At 39.2% G+C, this 23045-nt stretch overlaps 1 protein-coding gene across 2 annotated transcripts in view; it reads left to right on the top strand.

Annotated features, from left to right (window-relative positions):
- Window positions 1–22569, top strand: part of LOC126412329 (uncharacterized) — a 45325-nt gene extending 22756 nt beyond the window's left edge. For both annotated transcript variants that reach the window (XM_050081853.1, XM_050081852.1), the window contains exons 5-7: window positions 4292–4392; window positions 11659–11788; window positions 18929–22569. In XM_050081853.1, coding sequence (XP_049937810.1) covers window positions 4292–4392; window positions 11659–11788; window positions 18929–19041 — 344 coding nt within the window. In that variant the 3' untranslated portion in view covers window positions 19042–22569. The remainder of the gene's footprint in view (window positions 1–4291; window positions 4393–11658; window positions 11789–18928) is intronic.
- Window positions 22570–23045: the final 476 nt, after the last annotated feature.

The following is a 23045-nucleotide window of genomic DNA, read 5'->3' as shown; positions in this document are numbered from 1 at the left end:
GTGAAAAATGCTCCACATTGTAGAACATCTCAAAGAATTTATATTCTCGTGTCAGAAGAGCCAAGTATCGTAGCCAGAGTGCAGCATGCTCACATGAAGTGAAAATGGCGACTCCACAGCAGAGTGCGCAAGCAGTAGTGTGGTTTGCCGATACAAAATCGCTGGTTACTGTGCAAAGAAGTTGTATGAATTTGATCCACCTGATGTGAAAGCAAGTAAGGAATGGTACAGGACGTTTCTGGCAACAGGAAATGTTCTGAAACAATCTAGCAGTGCACGTTACGGAGTTTTCAAAGAGACTGTGGAGGACATCAAACGTTTGTCAGAAGCCTACGGAAGTCAATTAGTCAAGCATCTAGGAACTTCATATACCTCGATCAACATTGCATCGTATAGTTCACCTGTGTCTTCGTATGTGTGCTTACAAAGTGTAAATTCTGCAACATCTGATGCCGAACGACAAACCACGCTGATAAAAATTTGCTGTGGATATGCTGCAGTGTATTGATATGGATGCCGACTTCCTGGAAAGATGTTTATTCTCAGATGAGGCAACCTTTCATGTATCAGGAAGGGTTAATTGGCATAATGTTCGGATTTGGGGTTTGCAGAATCTGCACATTGTCATTGAGCACATTTGTGATAGCCCGGAACTGAACGTCTGGTGCGGGCTAATGCATGACAGGATTGTGGGATGTTCTTTCTTTGAGGGACAAATAGTGAATGGGTCAGTGTGTCTGGACATGTTAGAGCAGTTTATGTACCCTCAGATACAAGACTTGCAACCCAACATCATTTTTCAACAAGATGGAGCTGTGCCGCATTGGTCAAAAGCTTTTCACAAGTTCCTGGATAGCAAATTTCCCAATTACTGGATCGGATGCGGAGGACCTACTGCCTGGCCACCACATTCACCTGACATTACACCACTTGATTTCTTCATGTGGGGATTCGTGATGAACTGCATGTATGTGACAAAAGTGAACGATATTCCTATCTTGGTACATCGTATCACTATTGCGATTGCAACAATAACAGAGGAAATGTTACCAAGAACTAGGCAGAAAATTGAATATAGACTCGATGTTCTTCGTGCTACAAATGGTTCACATGTACAGGTGTATTGATGATAAATAAATAAATTCTTTGAGATGTTCTTCAATGTGGTGCATTGTTCACTGTATTATCTACTGTGGTTTATTTCCTGGATCTTTGAAATTGGGGAGGTTTGAGTGGGTCACACTTTATTTTGATATATGCTCACAATTCTTTCACTAACTATTGTTGGAATGATTTAGTAATAGGTTGCTACTATAGTTCTGGGAAACTGTGGCCCTCTTACAGATGCAACATAGTCATGAAGTTGAAATAGGTACTGTAATAAAACAAACAAAATGTTTTGAGTATTTGATTGATGGAATATGATCATCAGGTTGTCCTGTGAAATGAGAATGGTTAAAAGAGCACCTGGCTGAAAGTAGGGTAAAATTTTTTAAAATTTGGAAGCTGCACACCTAGAGGGAAAGGGATGCCATGCTGAAATAAGCAAACATAAGGGGAAATGACAGAGATATGAGAAAATTTAGACTTTGAAGACCTAAACATTATTTATCAGGGAGAAGGCGAAATAAACTGTTGGTAAAACCAAAGAGGCAGCCTGAGAAGAGTTTCTGGAGTTGTAAGCAGTTTTGAGGGATGTGGCTCAGTTTTTCCATAGGTAATCAGACTACAAACCCTTAAGTCTGTTTCAGTCCTTGCTCATCCCCGAGGTTTTTTGTAGCTTATCATTTTTTCACTGTCTGGTAATGGTTTGTTAATGCAAAAAATGCCAAACTATACTGTGGTTCAGAGCCCATGTTAATTCCAGTCCCCTTGTAACTGGTCGGGTAACTCAGATAAAAGATCAGAGGAAAGCAACAGCAGGCCATCTCCAGATGGACCCTACCTAGTAAAGTACTGTGATTTTGAAACCAGTTTATGGGTTGGCCCATTTTTGGGTCTTACAAAGCACTCATATTGGAAGAGGTTGTTAATGGAATGAGCAGAAAGCAATCGCATGCATTTCAAATTATTTTTGGAAATGGAATGGTGGTAGGGACACTTGAAGGGCAGTGTTACAATGCACACTGATAAGGCAGAACCACTGTTCATTGTGGGAATAACTGCTGCATGCTGGTGTTGTGGGCATATGACACAGAGTACACAGAGGGAGAGAAGAGATGAATGGGGTTCCCTTCTAGCAATTATAGGGTGGCAAATGGAGAAATTCAAAGATTCCAACAACTTTTAATAAAGGGTAGATTGTGGCCAAGAACCTGGGAATGAGCATCAGGGAAATGGTGAAGCTGTTTGCATGCTACTGTCGTGAACATCTATGTAAAGTGGTTGCAGGACAGAAAAACTATGAGCAGGTGACAAAGTGTGGATGTCTGTGCCTCATTACACAGCATGCATGTCAGAGACTTGCCCATCCTATGAAGCAGGATAGGTGAAGATCGGTGGCAGGTCTGATGGCAGAGTACAATTGTGGTGAAGGTACAAGTGTTTCGGAGAATAGTCATCAGTACAAATTGTTGAACATGGAGCTCCACAGCAGATGACTCCGTAGTGTTTCCAAGACAACATCAATTCTGATGGAAGTGGACATGGAATCATAAAGATCGGACCATGGATCAGTGAAAATGTGTTGCTTAGTTGGATGAATCAGCTTGTTTGTTACACCAGGCTGATAGTTGTGTCCAGATACTCCATCCAAGTGAATGGCTGCTCGAAACTGGTAGTATTATGGTATGGGGGACATTCACCTGGTCTTACATGGCTTCCATTGTAGTAATCAATGGCACCATGACACTGATGAGCCAAAACATTATGACCACCTGGTTAATAGCTTGTCTGTCTTTGGAAATGAAGTACATCACTGACTCTGCATATCAGGGATCCAACAGTTTTTTGGTAGATTTGTGGAGGTATGTGGCATTGTGTGTCTATGCACAGGTCATGTAATTCCTGTAAATAATGCACTGCCGATTTTTGTACACGCTTTTGGCGTCCAATAGTGACCCGGATGGATCCCATAAGATTTACATTGGCCGGATTTATTCACCGAGACATCAACATGAGTTCACTATAATGCTCCTCAAACCACCGTAGCATGGTTCTGGCTCAGACACATGGAAAATTGTACTGCTGGAAGATAATGTCTTCGGGGAACATATCAAATGTGAAGGAATGCAGATGGTTTGCAGCTGTCAGCATTCCATTACTACCACAGGTCCATGCAAGTGCAGGAGAATGTCTCCTTTAGCATAATACGGCTACATTGACCTAGTGCAACAAAAATGTGATTCATCCATAGAGCCTACACTTTTCCACTGATAGACAGTCGAATCACAATGGCCCCGTGCCCGCTGTAACTGTAATTGATGATGTCACTGGGTCAACATGTGAACACATAGGGGATGCCACTATCACCATCTATCCTACTTTACAGAGCAAAGAAGCCTTTGAACCCCACATTCTGTGGAGAGTTGTGGTCATCCAACCATTCAGCATCTAGTGATAGTTTCACTGTCTTTCTGCCTCTTTTTGTTGATGCTCACAGTAGTAGCACATGAACATTTTATCATCTTCACCGTTTTTGAGATACTTGTCTACAGACTCTGCCTAATAATAATCTCCCCTTTATCAAAGTTGCTTAGCTCAACAGACTCCACCATTTGCAGCCCATATCTTCACTGAGGTAATCCCCCCTACCCCTCTGTGTCTGCTCTGCTTACAAATTTTGTTACTGCACCACATCCGTACATCACTATCACGTGGCATCTGAGGTCACACTGGGCAGTGATCATAATGTTTTGGCTCATCAGTGTATTTCATACTTTCTGGATAACGAGATCTACAGATGACTGAAGTAATAAATATGCATAAAAATACAAAACTTTATGGACAAATTTGAATGACTAATTGCCAACTGTGTGTAACTTAATATGAGTATTTCGCCACTTTCAATGAAAGGACAACTGAAAATATCCTTTGAAGTGTCTGGCCACCAATATTAAATTCAGTACTGGTCTTAGTATTTTACAGGAATAAAACGGGGATTTCAATGAGATTGTTACATTATTTCGGCATGCCAATTTATCTGATGAAGTTGAAATAATAGTGTTGGGAAGTATTTAATTGAAGGTTTGAACTTGAAACTTCAAAATCCTTTATTATGAAATGTGAACTTGTTCTTATATTTTATTTTCACTGTAAACTGTCTAAACAAGTATTTGCATTTCTTTTTTAGCTGACTTTCAGATACCTTGGCTGGGAGCTGGAATTGGTATCATTATTGGTGTCGGATTGGTCATCGCAGATTATTTACTAACTGATAAACCCTCAATTAAAGTAAGTTCATTGTGCATATAAGTTGAGGGACTGAGAATTAAAATGTTGTAAGACTGGATGGAGAAGTTAACACAGTTGAATATTCTTTGTTACTGATATATGGAGGGGTCAGAATTAACATGAACAAAGTCTATTAAATTCAATTTTGGGAGAAAGGACTGAAAAGGTAAACCCCTTGAATTACTTAATCACAGGATTTAACCATTATCAAGGTTTAAGTATGTTTCATAAATGTTTAAAATGGACCATTATGCTAGATTACATCCACAAACTCATTGAAGTTACTGCTTCTCAGGATAAAATATAACAATGTACGGCACTTGGTTCAGTTTCCCTGTGAAATTGTTTGACATAAGATTTATTAGCAACATTAGTTTTATATCACAAATTATGCTAACCTGTTTCTTGTTATATTTACATACACTCCTTTTACACCACCAGTTCTTAGAGAAGTTATGCTAAGGAAACATAACAGTATTATTACACTTGCACAACTGCATGCTAAAGTATTTGTTAAGGTTCTAGTTATAGACAGTGTCATCATTCTCACTTTTCAAAGTTATTTTACTGGAGCATATGTTTAACTGTACTGCAAGCCTTTTGAAGTATGTGTGATGTAGTGGTGTCACTTAGGGCATGACTGATTTCATACAATTTTTCTTCACATTGCTCATTGGTCATTTTTTGCAGATTTTCTCTTTTACATATTAATCTGTTGAGTGGGAGTGCAAAGTTTGTTGAATGTGTTTGTATTCAATCATTAAAGGTGAGCCTTTTCCAAATCTTAGCCACTGTATATTCATCTAATTGACAGGCTGTCCATGTGTGTCCACTTCCATGTTATCGAGTTTTTCAAAGTTTCAGTGATTGGAAATTTATTTCATTATTTTTAAACAAATATAAATTTAAGCTTGTTCTTGTTTGGGAATTTTATTTTTTTGGTACAATCCTCTTGCAAGTACATATACTTGTCCTTATTTATTAGTGTTTCAGTTATGCATAGTCAGTATTATTAGGCAAGAATGAAGTCCTCTAGGAATGTCAAATCTATAGTTTCTATTTCTGGTCAAAATCTGGAACTGTTTTTGTCATTTTGACATTTAGATTTTGTCAGAGGAAGAATCTAAAAACAGAACTACATGCTTGACATTTTGCAAATTCTCTCGTAAATGCTTGCTGATGCAAGACACTGTTAACGTTTCTTCAGAAACTTCAGTAGTTTAATCAGACTATTACAACCCAAGTATTTATTTAAAAAAATTAAACAAAAAAGGTATACCTTGAATCTGTAATTGTAAAACGAAACTATTATGGACTTAGTTCACAGTAACTCTGAAAACAATTGACTCTACTTCTGAGGAAAGAGTTATGGACTTTATTTAATATTACTATGAAAAGTACTTTTCTTTACAGTACAGTGGGAGGTTCTATTGACAAATACCATAAAACTGAACTCTCCGTGTGATAGTGTGACAGTATATGATGCCCCAAAAAGAATAGTGAATTGCTAACTAATGATGTTACAGTTTTGAAGTCTACCAAAGTGCAACAGTAAGTGTATAACTGTCAGTTTCTGTTTGTGATCTATGCTAGAAGGGGTGAATAAAAATTTAGTTAAAGTGTTCTCATTTCATCTTCCTGAGATGTGTGTGATGCGTACAACACACTGTTCATCAGGAGAATGTGCAGTGGTGATACGTGAAGGTGATAGAATAGTGTTTAAGGAAGGGAGGAAGATTAGTGTTTAACATCCCTTTGACACTGAGTTCATTAGATTTGGAACACCAGTCAGAATGATTCAAGGATGGGGAAGGAAATTGGCCATGCCATTTAAAAGTAACCATTCCAGCATTTGCCTATAGTGATTTGAGGAAATCATAGAAAACTTAGATTAGGATGATTCGGCACAGATTTGAACCTTTATTCTCCCATGTGCAAGTCCGCTTCGCCACCACGCATAGTCAGAAAAAGAAGTGTAATGGTGTCATACCGGAAGAATGAAGGGTGAGGCAGTGGGGTCGTCACAACCCATTTACCCCTTTAAGGTTTTTGAACCACGTCATTATGCTTAATAACAACATTATTATTATTAAATAATAATAGTTTTTAAGAGCTTATGAATCTTTCTATTGGTCAGTAATTATACAAACATCAAAAAATTTTTGCATCACCTCGGTTCGGAGAGTTCCGGAACCTGTACAGAAAATTGGGAGGAGATCAACATAAACATCATTTCTGCCCTTTTTATTGGTAATTAAAACCACACATGGCATGTTGTACCACCGTCCAGCGAGACCTTCAGAGGTGGTGGTCCAGATAGTTGTACACACAGATACCTCTAATACCGCACAGCACGTCCTCTTGCATTGATGCATGCTTGTATTTGTTGTGACATACTATCCACAAGTTCATCAAGGCACTGTTGGTCTAGATTGTCCCACTCCTTAATGGCGATTCGGCATAGATCCCTCAGAGTGGTTGGAGGGGTCACGTCATCCATAAACAGCCTTTTCAATCTATCCCAGCCATGTTCGATGGGGTTCATGTCTGGAGAACATGCTGGCCACTCTAGTCGAACAATATTGTTATCCTAAAGGAAGTCATTCACTAGATGTGCACGAGGGGGTGCGAAATGTTGTCCCCGAATACGAATGCCTCGCCAATGTGCTCCCGATAAGGTTGCACTGTCGGAGGGAGAATGGCATTCACATATCGTAAAGTCGTCATGGCACTTCCCATGACCACTAGCTGTGTATGTCAGCCCCACATAATGCCACCCCAAAACAGCAGGGAACCTCAACCTTCTGCACTTGCTGGACTGTGTGTCTAAGGCGTTCAGCCTGAGCGGGTTGCCTCCAAACCCGTCTCGGACGATTGTTTGGTTGAAAGCATATGTGACACTCATCGGTGAAGAGAACATGATGCCAATCCTGAGCGGTCCATTCGGCATGTTGTTGGCCCATCTGTACTCCACTGCATGGTGTCGTAGTTGCAAAGATGGACCTCGCCATGGACGTCGGGAGTGAAGTTGTGCATCATGCAGCCTATTGCGCACAGTTTGTCATAACATGACATCCTGTGGCTGCACATACAGCATTATTCAACATGGTGGCGTTGCTGTCAGGGTTCCTCAGAGCCATAATCTGTAGGTAGCGGTCATTCACTGAAGTAGCAGCCCTTAGGTGGCATGAGCGAGGCATGTCGTTCAGTCCACCCTCCCCCCCCCCCCCTCTCTCTCTCTCTCTCTCTTTCTTCCCCCCCCCCCCCCCCCCTCCCTTTCCATGTCCGAACAACATCACTTTGGTTCATTTCGAGATGCCTGGACACTTCCCTTGTTGAGAGCCCTTCCTGGCACAAAGTAACAATGCGGACATGATCGAACCTCCGTATTGACCGTCTAGGCATTGTTGAACTACAGACAATACAAGCTGTGTGCCACCTCCCTGGTGGAATGACTGGAACTGATTGGCTGTCGGACCCCTCTGCCTAATAGGCACTACTCATCCATGGTTGTTTACATCTTTTGGCTGGTTTAATGACATCTCTGAACAGTAAAAGGGACTGTGCCTGTGATAAAATATCCACAGTCAATGTCTATCTTTAAGTGTTTGGGAACTGGGGTGATGCACAACTTTTTTTCATGTGTGTAGTTCATCCATTATTCATTTTAATTAGTTTAGCAAAATATTAAGAGTTAATCCTGTTCCCTGTTACACTCGCAAAGTAATTTAGCCATTGTTACGTATAATATTAAAAGAACTGAGTACCTTACTTCCACAGGTGACACCAGGAAGTTAATGAACATATTTCAGTCCAGGCTTTAATGCTCTGCAAGATCCTTATAATTATGTGAACATAGTTTCTGCCTGCCTGTATATAATCGTTAATTTCAATCATATTGTAGCAATTCTGCAAAAAAAAGGATGTTAACGTTTTAATCCTTGCTGCATCATAGGGCATGGAGCACAAACCCAGATAGTCAAGTACGGGACAACGACTAAGATGCATTGTTTCTTGAAGAAACCACCTCATTTGTGAGAGATTAAATAGGAAGATTACAGAAAATTCAAAGTAAGATCCTCACCATCGATTTCAACCATGCTTCTGCCAAATTTGAATGCATGTTCTTAATCACTGTCACTCAACTTTCATAGCATTCATCAAGTTACATGTGCATTCAGGATGGTGTTAAATTGTGAGCCCCACCTGACTGGGCCAGTATTGATTTAGTACTTGGTGAGCAAATCCTGATATCATAAGCAGAATTGGTGTACTTCAACTGGCCTTGTTAATTTTGGTGCTTCAATTGTTGAATCAGAGATATGTGATTATTTAGAAATATTTTTCTGTCCAAAGGTAGGCAGTAAGATGTGTTAGCATAAACAGTCAATTTACAGATTCGTAATACACCTGCCAAACCTCATGTCTCCAAAAGCAGGAACTATACCTGGTGGAACATCTTCATTATGTAGATACCTTCTAGATCTTCGCAATGGTGCTCTAAATTTTAAAATCAAAACTTACACTGGAGAGAATGTAAGTGAAACTATATCCTGTTCAGTCCTTTAAAGGGATGGAAAGGCAGAGAGAAAAGACCAATAAACTACCTGTCAATTGTAAATTTTGGGCAGAATGTGAAAATGAAAGAGAGAATTAGCCAAGTAGGAACATGCATGATTTGAAAATGTGTTGCCTTTTGTACTGGAGGCTCGTAGTACAGCCAAGTAACTTGAAGGCCAGGGGAGCAGAAATATCAAGCACTGTCCATGCCACCATACTCCTGAGGTGTAAAATTGTGGAATACTTCAGTCTTTTAGTTGTTTAACTTCGTTTAAGTATTGAGATTTCAGGTCTGTGAGGTAGTACAAAGGTGTAGTAAGGCCTTACACTTTGAGCTAGTGTTGCCATACCCCAAACCAGATGCAACATAGGTGCACTTCAGTAACTGTAACTGGGTGGTTGTAGTTGCGGTCTTCAGACCAGAGACTGGTTTCATGCAGCTCTCTATGCTACTCTATCCTGTGCAAGCCTCATCATCTCCGAATAACTATCGCATCCTACAACCTTCGGAATCAGCTTAGTGTCACTGGGTACAATTGTAAAATGTTACGCAACAGTGAATGGGTCTTGGATCCATCTCAAGGCTTGAGGTAAATTTGGACATATCTGTATTAAACATATCAGCTTCAAGCAAGTAAGAAAAATGGTTGGTTGTAAGACGAGTAAATATATTCACAGCTGGACCATAGCTCTCTCTGTGTGTGTGTGTGTGTGTGTGTGTGTGTGTGTGTGTGTGTGTGTGTGCGTTCCTAAACCTGAAGGACTTTGCCTGATAGCTTAGTCTTCTTTAAAATGTGCCCTTCTGATACTCAACACTACGTCTTTTTGGTGAGCAGCTACCAGTCCTCATTCAAATTGTTGTTATTCCACCCCGGATGTTCCATCTGTGTTCTGAATCCTAAAGGGGCATGAAGGGATTTTCATGGAAAACGGAAAACACTGAAGAAGAAATTCTTACAGACAAATTTTATTTCATCCAGCAACTTGCTTGTTAATTGGCCAGGTGGTGCTGCGATATGCAACAACATTACGAACAAAGACTCTTAGAGTTGCAGAAAGAGTGTAAAAGAAGAGAATTATGAGAGGCAAAGATAATCATTTAAGAAAATAACTGGCAAATTTTTAAACGTTCCCACCTTCAATTCACTGTTACCAGAATGCATTAATTAAACTAAAATTGAGACTCTACGTACTCAGTCCTATATGGTGTCCAAAGTACCAGAGACATTGGTTGGGTTCAGAACATCATGAAAGAGGAATATAGAGAAAACAATGCTCCTTCTTGCTAATATGCACGAAGTAACCCATGTCTTCCTTGCAGTAAGGAATTGTGAATTTTCCTTGAGGAAGAGTATAGTGGAAAACAAGATCATCAAAAATGCAAGAGACATTTAATAGCATATAAATTTAAAACTGTTATACTCTTGCAACAACTTGTATTCCATGTAAAGGGAGTCGTACACTTGCAATACCTGGGCAGTAAATACACATTCCTTTTTGCAAGCTGAGTGATGAGGCGCATTGATTAGCACGCTGGACTTGCATTTGGGAGGACAATGGCTAAAACTTGTGTCCGGCCATCCCAATTTTGGTTCTGTGTGATTTCCCTAAACTGCTTCAGGCAAATGCCGAAATGATTCCCTTGAAAGGACATTGCCGATTTCCTACGCCTCCCTTCCCTCATCCAATGGGACTAATGACTTCACAGTTTGGTCCTCACCCCCAAATCAACCAACCAACCTTTTTACAGTATATAGTCACTTGCTATGTGCAACTTATTTGTCTTTACCCATCTTTCACAAACTGAGGTGGGGATGTAGGCGCTCTGAAAGTTCAGTCCCTCATTTGTATCAAACTTTTTTAATCTTGTGTCTGTATTAATATTGCGATTTATGATGATATGAACAACAGATGCCAGCTTAGCAGCCAAGTTGATCAGCTGTCACTCAGCACAACATGACGTATTATCACAGAAAAAGTTTATAATCACAGTGCAGTTTCTGAGAAAATGTGAATGTGAATGAGTCTTTTGAAATAATGTAATCAGAAAACCTGTTGATAATACCTGGAAGCCACTGTTCAGTTTATTAAGGTCCCTGTTTCATTTCATCTGTGAAAACTGAGGAATGTGGAAGAGATATATTTCACAGAATAATTGCACAGGCAGAAGAATGGTGTGTATCAAACGGCATAGTGGTTGATGGGAGTGATCTTTCTTTTGTAAATAGGGGTATGACACCATAATACAACACAGTGGTTGGAGTCTAGGCAGTAAGCTCATATCAGACCACTGCTCAGAACATGTGCAGAAGATGACTTACAGATACATCAAAATATTAGGAACAGAATGGTATTTCAAACATCCTAGAGACCAGGAAACATGTAATCAGGTGTACTAAACTTTCTGTTGATAGATATTTGGTGTAAGAGAAAATAGTAGTGGGAAGAGAAAACAAGTTACTTCCATCTTGCTTAGTTTATTGAATATTTACTAGAACCAACAATATATGGACAAAACATTATTGTATATTATAGGAAAGAAGTTTGAGAACAGTAGAAGTATCATGTGCCTATTGTTACAGTACAATGATGTAATTTAATTTGGAATCACTATGTAAGAATTGTTAACTCTTAATTGATTTCATAGAGTTATTTTGATGTAAACTGTGTGTATTGAAATGCTGAGCATTGACTCTTTGCTTTTAGCACCCAATCTTGATGGCTCTACTTACAATTGCTGTGGCTATGATTGGCTATGTTATTGGATGGGCATACCGTTACCTAATGAAATGCAGCCAGACTTCACTACTGGAACCACCTCCAGATCTGTTCAGAGGTAACTATTCATCATGCAGTCCGTGTTTTCACTTTCCCAATATTTTGGGGAATGTGGTTTGGTGACGTTCACAACCAGTGATATTTTGATAGGAGTATAGCCTGTCATTTTCAAGCCAAAATCACAGGAATTATCAGTTTGCAAGGGAATATAAAATGTAGGTGTGCACTGAAATTTCAGAAACACACACACACACACACACACACACACACACACACACACACACACACACACACAAGACACGCGCGCGCGCGCTCACACACACACACACACACACACACACACACACACACACACAAGACACGCGCGCGCGCGCTCACACACACACACACACACACACACACACACACACACACACACACACACACACACACACACAGCCGTCACAACGAAAGATGACTGATGTCGAAGTTATCCGTAGTGAAAATTAATAATAAATGGGTGAGTTAACATACTGTTTTATGACAAGGGAGAGAGGAAGATTCAATGCATAATTTGAACAAAAACCTCCGTCTCTATTTATAAGGTTGCTTGCTAATTAAATTTCAGCTGCTTCCTTAATAGCACTCGAAATAACTGGAAGTGCATGCCAGAATCTGCATGTTGTTCTATTCCATAGGATGACTAGTGCCAAGACAATGTACTGTAACAGCGAATTTGTTTGGGAATGTTTTTAAGACTGCAGTTGCTATTAAAATAGCAAGTAACCTTGTAAATAGAGATAGAGGTTTTCATTTAAATTTTGGTGGAATCCTGTGCTCCCTTCTATGTAAAAAAAAAAAAAGGACAGTTATAGCTACCTCACCCAGTGATTATTAATTTTCATTGGTGATTAATTCTGATGTCAGTCATCTTTGTTTGTGTGACATTTTAGTGGCAATTGAGTAATTAGAAAAATAACAAAGCTTGCATTTTCAGATTTTTTAGCACAAGTTAAATTCACTTGACAGTTTCATGATACTACAGTTTGGCCACATCAGGTTGACGAGCAGCAGTGGAGAAAATCGGAACGAGTTAGAATATATTCATTTGTCTCGGAGAGCTCCCGATATTTCCACATCTCACGTCTGCTTTCACTCAAACTCTACACAAGAGTAATTCGCCAGCGGTGTGGGAAGGAGTCGGCACTGCCTTCTTGTCATCTCTCTCTTCTCCCCTCAGCAGTTACAAAGCACGGCCAAGGCATAGCTCCTAGCTTCCTTGACAGCCACCATGCAAATCATCAATATACATGGTAAAACTGTATGTGAAAGGATATAATTTCATAGTATCTATTTTTATTTTTGATCATGATATATGTACTTTCCACCTCCCCCCCCCCCCCCCCCCCCCCCAATCCATCTTCTCCCCCCAATGAACCGTCAACCTTGCTATTGGTGGGGAGGCTTCTGTGCCTCAGCGTTACAGATAGCCGTACCGTAGGTGCAACCACAATGGAGGGGTATCTTCTGTTGAGATGCCAGACAAACGTGTGGTTCCTGAAGAGGGGCAGCAGCCTTTTCAGTAGTTGCAGGGGCAACATTCTGGATGATTAACTGATCTGGCCTTGTAAACCAAAACAGCCTTCTGTGCTGGTACTGCGAATGGCTGAAAGAAAGGGGAAACTACAGCCATCACATTCCCCGAGGGCATGCAGCTTTACTGTATGGTTAAATGACGATGGTGTCCTCTTGGGTAAAATATTCCGGAGCTAAAATAGTCCCGTGTTCGGATCTCCAGGCCGGGACTACTCAGGAGGACATTGTTATCAAGAGAAAGAAAACGCGTTCTACGGATTGGAGGATGGAATGTCAGATCCCTTAATAGGGCAGGTAGGTTAGAAAATTTTAAAAGGGAAATGGATAGGTCAAAGTTATAATGGGAATTACTGAAGTTCGGTGGCAGAAGGAACAAGACTTTTGGTCAGGTGGCTACAGGGTTATAAATACAAAGTCAAATAGGGGTAATGCAGGAGTAGGTTTAACAATGAATAGGAAAATAGGAATGCAGGTAAGCTACTACAAACAGCATAGTGAACGCATTATTGTGGCCAAGATAGACACGAAGCCCACGCCTACTACAGTAGTAAAAGTTTATATGCCAACTAGCTCTGCAGATGATAAAGAAATTGATGAAATGTATTTTGAGATAAAAGAAATCATTCAGATACTGAAGGGAGATGAAAATTTAATAGTCATAGGTGAATGGAACTCGATAGTAGGAAAAGGAAGAGAAGGAAACGTAGTAGGTGAATATGGAATGGGAGTAAGGAATGAAAGAGGAAGCCACCTGGTAGAATTTTGCACAGACCATAACTTAATCATAGCTAACACTTGGTTCAAGAATCATAAAAGAAGGTTGTATTCATGGAAGAAGCCTGGAGATACTAGGAGGTATCAGATTATATAATGGTAAGACAGAGATTTAGGAACCAGGTTTTAAAGTCTTAGACATTTCCAGAGGCAGATGTGGACTCTGACCACAATTTATTGGTTATGAACTTTAGACTAAAATATAACAGAAGAGATATTGAATCTAATTGATGAAAGGAGAAAATATAAAAATGCAGTAAATGAAGCAGGCAAAAAGGAATACAAACGTCTCAAAAAATGAGATTGACATGAATTGCAGAATGGCTAAGCTAGAAGATAAATGTAAGGATGTAGAGGTGCATACCACTAGGGGTAAGATACATACTGCCTACAGGAAAATTAGAGAGACCTTTGGAGAAAAGAGAACCACTTGCATGAATATCAGGAGCTCAGATGGAAACCCAGTTCTAAGCAAAGAAGGGAAAGCAGAAAGGTGGAAGGAGTATTCAGAGGGTCTATACAAGGGTGATGTACTTGAGGAAAATATTATGGAAATAGAAGAGGATGTAGGTGAAGATGGAATGGGAGATGCGATACTGTGTGAAGAGTTGGACAGAGCACTGAAAGACCTGAGCCGAAACAAGGCCCCGGGAGTAGACAACATTCCATTAGAACTACTGACGGCCTTGGGAGAGCCAGTCCTGACAAAACTCTACCATCTAGTGAGAAAGATGTATGAGACAGGCGAAATACCCTCAGACTTCAAGAAGGATATAATAATTCCAATCCAAAAGAAAGCAGGTGTTGACAGATGTGAAAATTACCAAACTATCAGTTTAATAAGCCATGGCTGCAAAATACTAACACGAATCCGATACAGATGAATGGAAAAACTGGTAGAAGCTGACCGCAGGGAAGATCAGTTTGGATTCCGTAGAAATGTTTGAACATGTGAGGCAATACTGACCCTACGACTTATCTTAGAAAATAGATTAAGGAAAGGCAAATCTACATTTCTAGCATTTGTAGACTTCGAGAAGGCTTTTGACAATGTTGACTGGAATACTCTCTTTCAAATTGTAAAGGTGGCAGGGGTAAAATACGGGGAGTGAAAGGCTATTTACAATTTGTATAGAAACCAGATGGCAGTTATAAAGAGTCGAGGGGCATGAAAGGGAATCAGTGGTTGGGAAGGGAGTGAGACAGGGTTGTAGCCCCTCCCCGATGTTATTCAATCTGTATATTGAGCAAGCAGTAAAGAAACAAAAGAAAAATTCAGTGTAGGAATTAAAATCCATGGAGAAGAAAAAAAAATTTGAAGTTTGCCGATGACATTGTAATTCTGTCAGACAGCAAAGGACCTGGAAGAGTAGCTGAATGGAATGGACAGTGTCTTGAAAGGAGGATATAAGATGAACATCAGCAAAAGCAAAACGAGGATAATGGAATGTAGTCGAATTAAATCAGGCGATGCTGAGGGAATTAGATTAGGAAATGAGACACTTAAAGTAGTAAAGGAGTTCTGCTATAAGGGGAGCAAAATAACTGATGATGGTCGAAGTAGAGAGGATATAAAATGTAGTCTGGCAATGGCAAGGAAAGCGTTTCTGTAGAAGAGAGATTTGTTAACATCGAGTATAGATTTAAGTGTCAGGAAGCCGTTTCTGAAAGTATTTGTATGGAGTGTAGCCATGTATGGAAGTGAAACGTGGACAATAAATAGTTTAGACAAGAAGAGAATAGAAGCTTTCGAAATGTGGTGCTACAGAAGAATGCTGAAGATTAGATGGGTAGATCACATAACTAATGAGGAGGTATTGAATAGAATTGGAGAGAAGAGAAATTTGTGGCACAACTTGACTGGAAGAAGGGATCGGTTGGTAGGGCATATTCTGAGGCATCAAGGGATCACCAGTTTAGTACTGGAGGACAGCGCGGAGGGTAAAAATCGTAGAGGGAGACAAAGAGATGAATACACTGAACAGATTCAGAAGGATGTAGGTTGCAATAGGTACTGGGAGATGAAGAACTTTGCATAGGATCGAGTAGCATGGAGAGCTGCACCAAACCAGTCTCTGGACTGAAGACAACAACAACAACAACAACATACGAACTTCTACATGTCAACAATTAGAAATTCTTTTCAATGCCAGTTGACACCAGATAAGGCAGATATTATTGTTATATTGAACTCAAGCACTTGGAACAAAATATTATTTTCTCTATTCCTATGGGAGTGAAAATTTTATATAGTGGCTGGAAAGTGCTGTTATAACTTATTTGCAAATACAATAGCTAGTTTTGAAAAAAAGAACGCTTCTTTGTTTGGCAAAACTGTGTCAGTGTGTTTGTATCCTCTGGTACCCAAATCAAACACAAGCACTTCACACCATCTCAGCCTCACCAGGGTCTGATTCTTCACCCTCGAGGATGACTCAGAATGCTGCTCAGCCACTGTCACAAATGATATCTTTTCAGTTACATAGAGATTATTGGAAATTTTCATGACAAGTTCTTGTGATATTGACCACCATCCAGCCAAATTCTAGTGACACATTTCTGACAAAGACACACGTTGCAAACAGCATTAAAGTGGCTTTGTTCTTGTAATTTCTGTAGAAGTGTCTTACACTGACTTTGAACGGATGATTGATACACATATTCAAAGGCTGTAACACACTTGTTTGCCACCAGGAATAATCGCTTGGTCACAGTTTCCTTCTTTTAATTTTTGTTTTCACTCAGTCACCAGTGTGCCCATGAAAACTATTGAACAGAAATATTGATTCTGAGTGAAAAAGAGTTCCTGGTCCTTTATTCCACACTGCTGAAATCCAGTATTGGACCAGTTCCTGTCATCCACCCACCATCACGAACTCTTACAATAATACCAGCTGGGAAGCTTTCTCTGTTGGGGAGGGTTTTCTGATTAAAAACTGTGTATGGTGGCAATTTTTGTCAGTGAGCCATAATGTTCAACTTCATTGTGCCGCACTGGTTTCCAGCACCACACGTATGTATTTTCACACTAGGTTCCCTTACATTATTTACTGGAGTGTTGCCACACCAAAATATACCTCTTTGGGAAAGTAAATAAAAATTTTTACCTTATAGTTGTATCACGTAACACTGGAAAGATTTCAAATTGATTTCGAAAGCCTGAGGCAGTTTTTGCGCAGTTGGAGTTCTGTGACAAACAGATTTTGTTGCATAAATCACCGAACTGACTCATACAAATGTTTAAATTCCATAAGTGAAATGTTTCTTTTATGTGCTAATTTGGATCCTTTAATATGAACCATTTCAGTTGTAACTGAAGTTCCACATTTCCTGTTTTGAACTGCAAAATCTAGCAAGTCCATGCACACATATGGATACCTTTACCTTTGCCCTTGAAGTGAACACAAACTTTGTGAACTATTAAAGTGTTTCTCTTCACTCGGATACCTCTGGCAAACGTGAACCAACCCCCCCACCCCAATATCCCCCCCCCCCCCTCCCCCTCTGTATGTCTTGTCTTGTTCTTCCTCCGTGTCCCACTGCCAAACATAAATTCTGCATACAGCTTCCTGCTTTCCCTGTTCCCTTGCATAGCTGTTCAAATTCCATTGTATAACTAGGATGCTCCTTTCGCATCATCAGTCAAAACTAAATACTTTTCTCTCATTTCAACTTTGCATTTCCTTACACTGTCCCTTAAATTAGTCATGTTGGCAGATGTCCCAATACTCAAAGCCTGTACTGTTGTCTCCAAAGCACAATGTACAATATTTTGTCCCTGATAAAATGAAGATTTGTGTGCTGGTTAATGGGAACCATAGAAGGCGCATTTCATATGCTGAGAGGAGAAGAGTGGTGAGGGGAAGGCAGTGCTTGCGGCTTGCCACATTCCTGAAACTGTCACCTTTAACAGTGCACAGTAATACTTCCCATCCAAAAGTGCAGCCTAATGTTGGCAGCACTCATGGATAATCGCATATTTTTGTGTGTGTGTGTGTGTGTGTGTGTGTGTGTGTGTGTGTGTGTGTGTGTGTGACCCTTAGTCCTGTGGGAATTAAAGAAGGGGGGGGGGAGGGGGAGAGGTACCACTAAAAGCACTAAGTGGCCTAGTTGAAACCTTTTGTATCCAGAGAAAGTGTTAGACATGATGCATTGTATGATTCTTGAGAAGACAGAAATAATAGGAATATCAACATCAATGTTCTTATTTTAAACTTCAGATTCAACTTGCCAAGTGCTCTCCCATATGCGTAATTTCTAATTTAAACTACCTTCATTTTCAGTTTTTATGTGATGTCACTTTGTCCTTTTTTCAGTTTTTTCCTGTTCTGCATTGATTCACCCTATCACTTTCCATTTTATTATTGTTTGTTTTCATTATGTTCTGCGCAGATTCTTTCCTTGTTTGACAGGTTCCGTATCTAATGTCGGCACTGTCAATGAGACATTACTCTGTCTTCCTCCCTTTTTTTTTTTTTTTCCTTTTGAACAAAGCAACTGTGAAATCCTTGAGTTGTCAAGCTGTCAATGTAAACTACAATTCTCATATGGGCAAGCAATTAGTTGTTTCTTGTTCACTAGCATTTATTAAACATTTACTCAATGCAGTCTGTATGTTACCACATAACTTCATCATTCATATTGCACTACTATTGCTATAATGCCCTGTTTGGCAACCAAGTAATTGCAGGCACTACCGTTCCCTTTCCATTACTGCAGCTAACTATGTTGAAGCTATCTGTAAGAATTATCCCCCTCTCCCTCTTTCCTCACCCCACCCTTTCTCATTTACGTATCTCCATATGATGAATACTTCTACTGTTGAATAATGAACATATTTTCTCTCTAGATGGTGCAAATCAAGATAATGAACAAGAATCCCAGGAAAATGGAAAGTCAGAACGGAGTCATCGGTATACGAAAGCTCAAGCTCGCCAACGATTTAAGAAAGGAAGAAGTTGAAAATTTACTGGAATTACTTATAAGTAAGTTCTATGGAGTGAAGGAGACAAGTTATCAACAAATGATGGGGCATGGTATGTCGATTTATCCTAGCTGAGGTGCTACTAAAATTCATAACGACTCAGGCAAAGTGTTCATTTGGATGTGGTTTGTGGTGTTAGATTGAGCCTTGTGTAATGCAAGGAGGATATTTATTGAGAAGTATTTAGTTATTAATAAATTATAGTTCCTTTTTATCCTGTATAACTGTTTTTGTTTACTAGTTTGACTCGATGAAATACAGACATTTTCATTGTCTTCATGTATTACAAAATCTGTAAACTTAAAAGTGACATCACTGTATTGTGATGTTTCATTTGTTGAGTACTTCATTTTAATACAAGTAATGAAGTATTTAAAAGGTAATTAGGGGCCCAGAGTCATTGGTACTTCACCCACATGTATATGGAAATGAGAAATTTGCTCCAGAGTTTCTCACAGAAAAATTAACACACTAGATAATAATCTAGTGTTATTTTTATAGTGAATGTAAAAGTATCACAAATACTTCAGCTATTAAAAATGGACATAGTGACAGTATTTTAAATGGTTTTCCATAAGGCTAGGCATATCTTACCTTGAAAAACTGTTTGAAACACATTCGTTTTGCAGTTGGTTAGTCACAACGCATGCTACGAGAAACAGGAACTACTTATCTGAATGCATCATCATGATAACCATAGACACCAGTAACAGTGTTATTTTCAACCTTAAGGTTTTTATTAAAACTGTGGTGCAATGGAGGTACATTCCGCAAGAGATCAAGAATTTTCTTATTTTATTTTGTGGTATCTTTGCCGCCTTTGTAAAGCAGTGATGCAGATCCCAGTTAATTGCTTGGGGGCCTGCCTCTACCAGAGTTTGAAAAATTATGTTTCAGAAAAAGGCTCATCAGGCTATTGTTTTATAGCTGCAGCTTCTTTTTATCAATTTATAGATGTCTTGCAGTTTGGTAAATGATTCTGTAACAAAGGATGAGAGAAAGTCCTCTTTTGTCATTTTGTTAATCCCGAAGTGTGGTATTTTCTTTGTTGGTTCTATCAGATACTTAATAGAGATGAAGTATTTTTTTCCCTTTCTGTCACCCCAAAATCTCCATCAGAGTGAAAACTTAAGACCTGGAATGAAGAATTTGTGATTGGTCACCTCCCAATTATTAGCTCTGTGTAGGGTAAATAACTGAGAAAAGCATCTTTTATACTCCTGCTTCACAAACATGTGTCCCTCACTCGAAACCTAATCATGAACCCAAGGTATAGCTCAGAATTGACAGCAGTACTAATCTACACTTGTTGTTAGCAAGTAATACTTGGTTTACAAGAAGTCAAACACAAATACAAACAATGAGAAAATCCAGGATGCAATAACAAGTGCTATGTAAAGGATATATTGATATTCACCGTAAATGGAGATACTGAGTCACAGATAAGCACAATAAAAAGACTGTCAGACATGTAAGCTTCTGACTGTGCCGCCCCCCCCCCCCCCTCCCTACACACACACACACACACACACACACACACACACACGTGTGTGTGTGATCAGTCTCTGGCAACTGAGGCAGGGGTTGTGTGTGTGTGTGTGTGTGTGTGTGTGTGTGTGTGTGTGTGTGTGTGTGTGAGTTGTTGCTTGAATGTGTATGTTGTCTAATTCTGATGAAGGCCTTTTTGGCTAGAAGCGTAATTAGTTGTTGGTCATTTTGTTGTGCCTATCTGCGACTCAGCATCTTCACTATATTGTGAGTAGCAATCTGTTGTTTTCATAATATTGTTATTAAACACAAATACAATACATGACAAGTACCATTACTTGTTTTTGCTCCCTGGACATTTTTTATTTTGCTTCCTTCACTGTTTCTGTTTGCTGCAAGTGGATATTGTGCTTCTCTTTCATCTCTTGTTTTTTTGTAGTGTCTAACAGAGTTCTGTTGTGAATGCAGTCTTTCACAGCACTGACATGGGTCTTTCAGTGGGTTAGGGAAGATGCATGCTGAACTGAGTATTTAATATGTGCCAAAATAAATACAGGGATACAAAATTAGTTTTCGTGGATTTAAACTCAGCTCTTTAATGATAGTAAAAAGTGGGCATATTCAGTTGTGGCACAAGGCACTTCTGACTTCTTTATGACAATACTGTGACTTATATACAGGAAATTTCTTTATGAAATTGCAAACGGTATTTGTTTGTTCAAGTCTTGTCTTATTATGAAGTATATATTTACCTTCTTTTTCAACAGGATGAACAGCTTTTAAAACTTCTTTGTTTCATTGCTGTGTAAGAACTTACTAAACCCAGTGTTATCAGCCCTCTTTCCATCTTGCCCATAAGTAAATCCTTTCCAGAGAATGACTAAATGGATTTCCATTAGAGTAGCTTCTGGACATCTCTGATATCTCTATTAACACCTTATTAAGACTTTTTTGATTGCCCAATTCATTTTGCAATAGCTAGAAAGTATTGGTTGTAAATTTTTTTGTGGCATCTTGCCATTACAGTTTTCGAGATGTCTACAGGAGTCTCCTGAACACCACTTATCTGGAACAAGTTTACCTGTTGTCAGTGTGCACACCTCATCCTCTGTCATTTCAGTATATTCAGATACTTTCTCCGATTGAGTAAATTCACTAGTTTGCATCCTTTTTTATTTTGCGAATGAATCAATTGTTGTTGTTGTTGACGAATTCCTCTCCTCCTATGTTTCATTCGCTGTCTGTGTGAATCATCAATATTGATGCCACCCGAGTTCATATCTGCATCTGAAAATATGAAATGTAACATGAAAATGACCCAAAGTAAAGCACCAAACATACCTAAACGATGTACTGATTCATTTGGCTAATCAGTGCTGCATGTAAGTGCAGTTGTCAATTGTGAAACTTCTGCGGTCATTTTGCAGAGTTCAGACTGAGATGTCTATGGTATTGCCATACCTCTGATGGAACATCCCACTAGCATCAGCATTCTCTTACATAACTCGAGAACTGTTTTATGATGGCTGTACCTCAACATGCCCTATACTTAGTTAGGCATTTCTTGCACTGGTTTAGGTACTTCAGGCTCTGAGTCACTCAGTTGTCAAGTTTAAAACTGTGCTATGATGTTGTATTTGCACTTGTGGTGCTGTGATATTTGTGTGTGGTAGAAGTGTGATAGGAATGCAGTAAATCTGAGCTTTTTGATGTCACTGAATAAAATATACTTCTATTAATTTTTCATAGGTCATATATTGAATAAAATTGTAAACATACATTCCAAATTACCCTTCTAACTACAATTTATGATAGATATGTACATAAAAGAATTGCTCTGTATGAACAATCACACCTTTTGCCTTTTACTGAATCAGATCTATATTGTGTTTATTTTGGAAAACATATTTCATCAAAGTTATTAATTGGATAATAATCATATTTTGTGATGTATATTTGCATAGCTTATTGGGAAATGTAAAAGAGAAATAAAGCAGAATAATCTGTGAAGTGTTTAACAGTGTAACTAATTTTAATGAGACTTACACGTCAGAGCCAAACTCTCATTCCCTGTCTACCTACCTACCTACCTACCTACCTACCTACCTGGCTGCATTTATCGATAAAGCTGGTAAGTGTAATCATTTGTGTGACTCACCATTTTACCCTTTTTTTTTTCAATTTTGTATTATATCCTCCCTTGAGAAATATTTTTCACTGGATTTAGTCACACTATTTGCTGTAATCGTACTATGCCCTCCTTGTCCATTTGGAAGGATTAAGTGATACATTGAGAGCCTAATTGTACCAGCTTCCTTAAACAAAGAAAATTATTTTCAGTCGTAGTTCCACACCAGTTAGTGTACATGTGGTTTTGGTCTATACAACCATCTTCAGATCTGTGGTCACACACACAAAAATCAGTTACAAGGTAGCAAACGTGTAACAGTGACAGAAAATAAACTAAAGTTGTTGCTTTCTGTGCACAACTTGT

This window comes from Schistocerca serialis, chromosome 7 (genome assembly GCF_023864345.2).
Source record: "Schistocerca serialis cubense isolate TAMUIC-IGC-003099 chromosome 7, iqSchSeri2.2, whole genome shotgun sequence".
Taxonomy (NCBI): Eukaryota; Metazoa; Arthropoda; class Insecta; order Orthoptera; family Acrididae; genus Schistocerca; species Schistocerca serialis.
The sequence above is the reverse complement of the archived record's forward strand: the minus strand, read 5'-3'. Positions and strand labels throughout refer to the sequence as shown.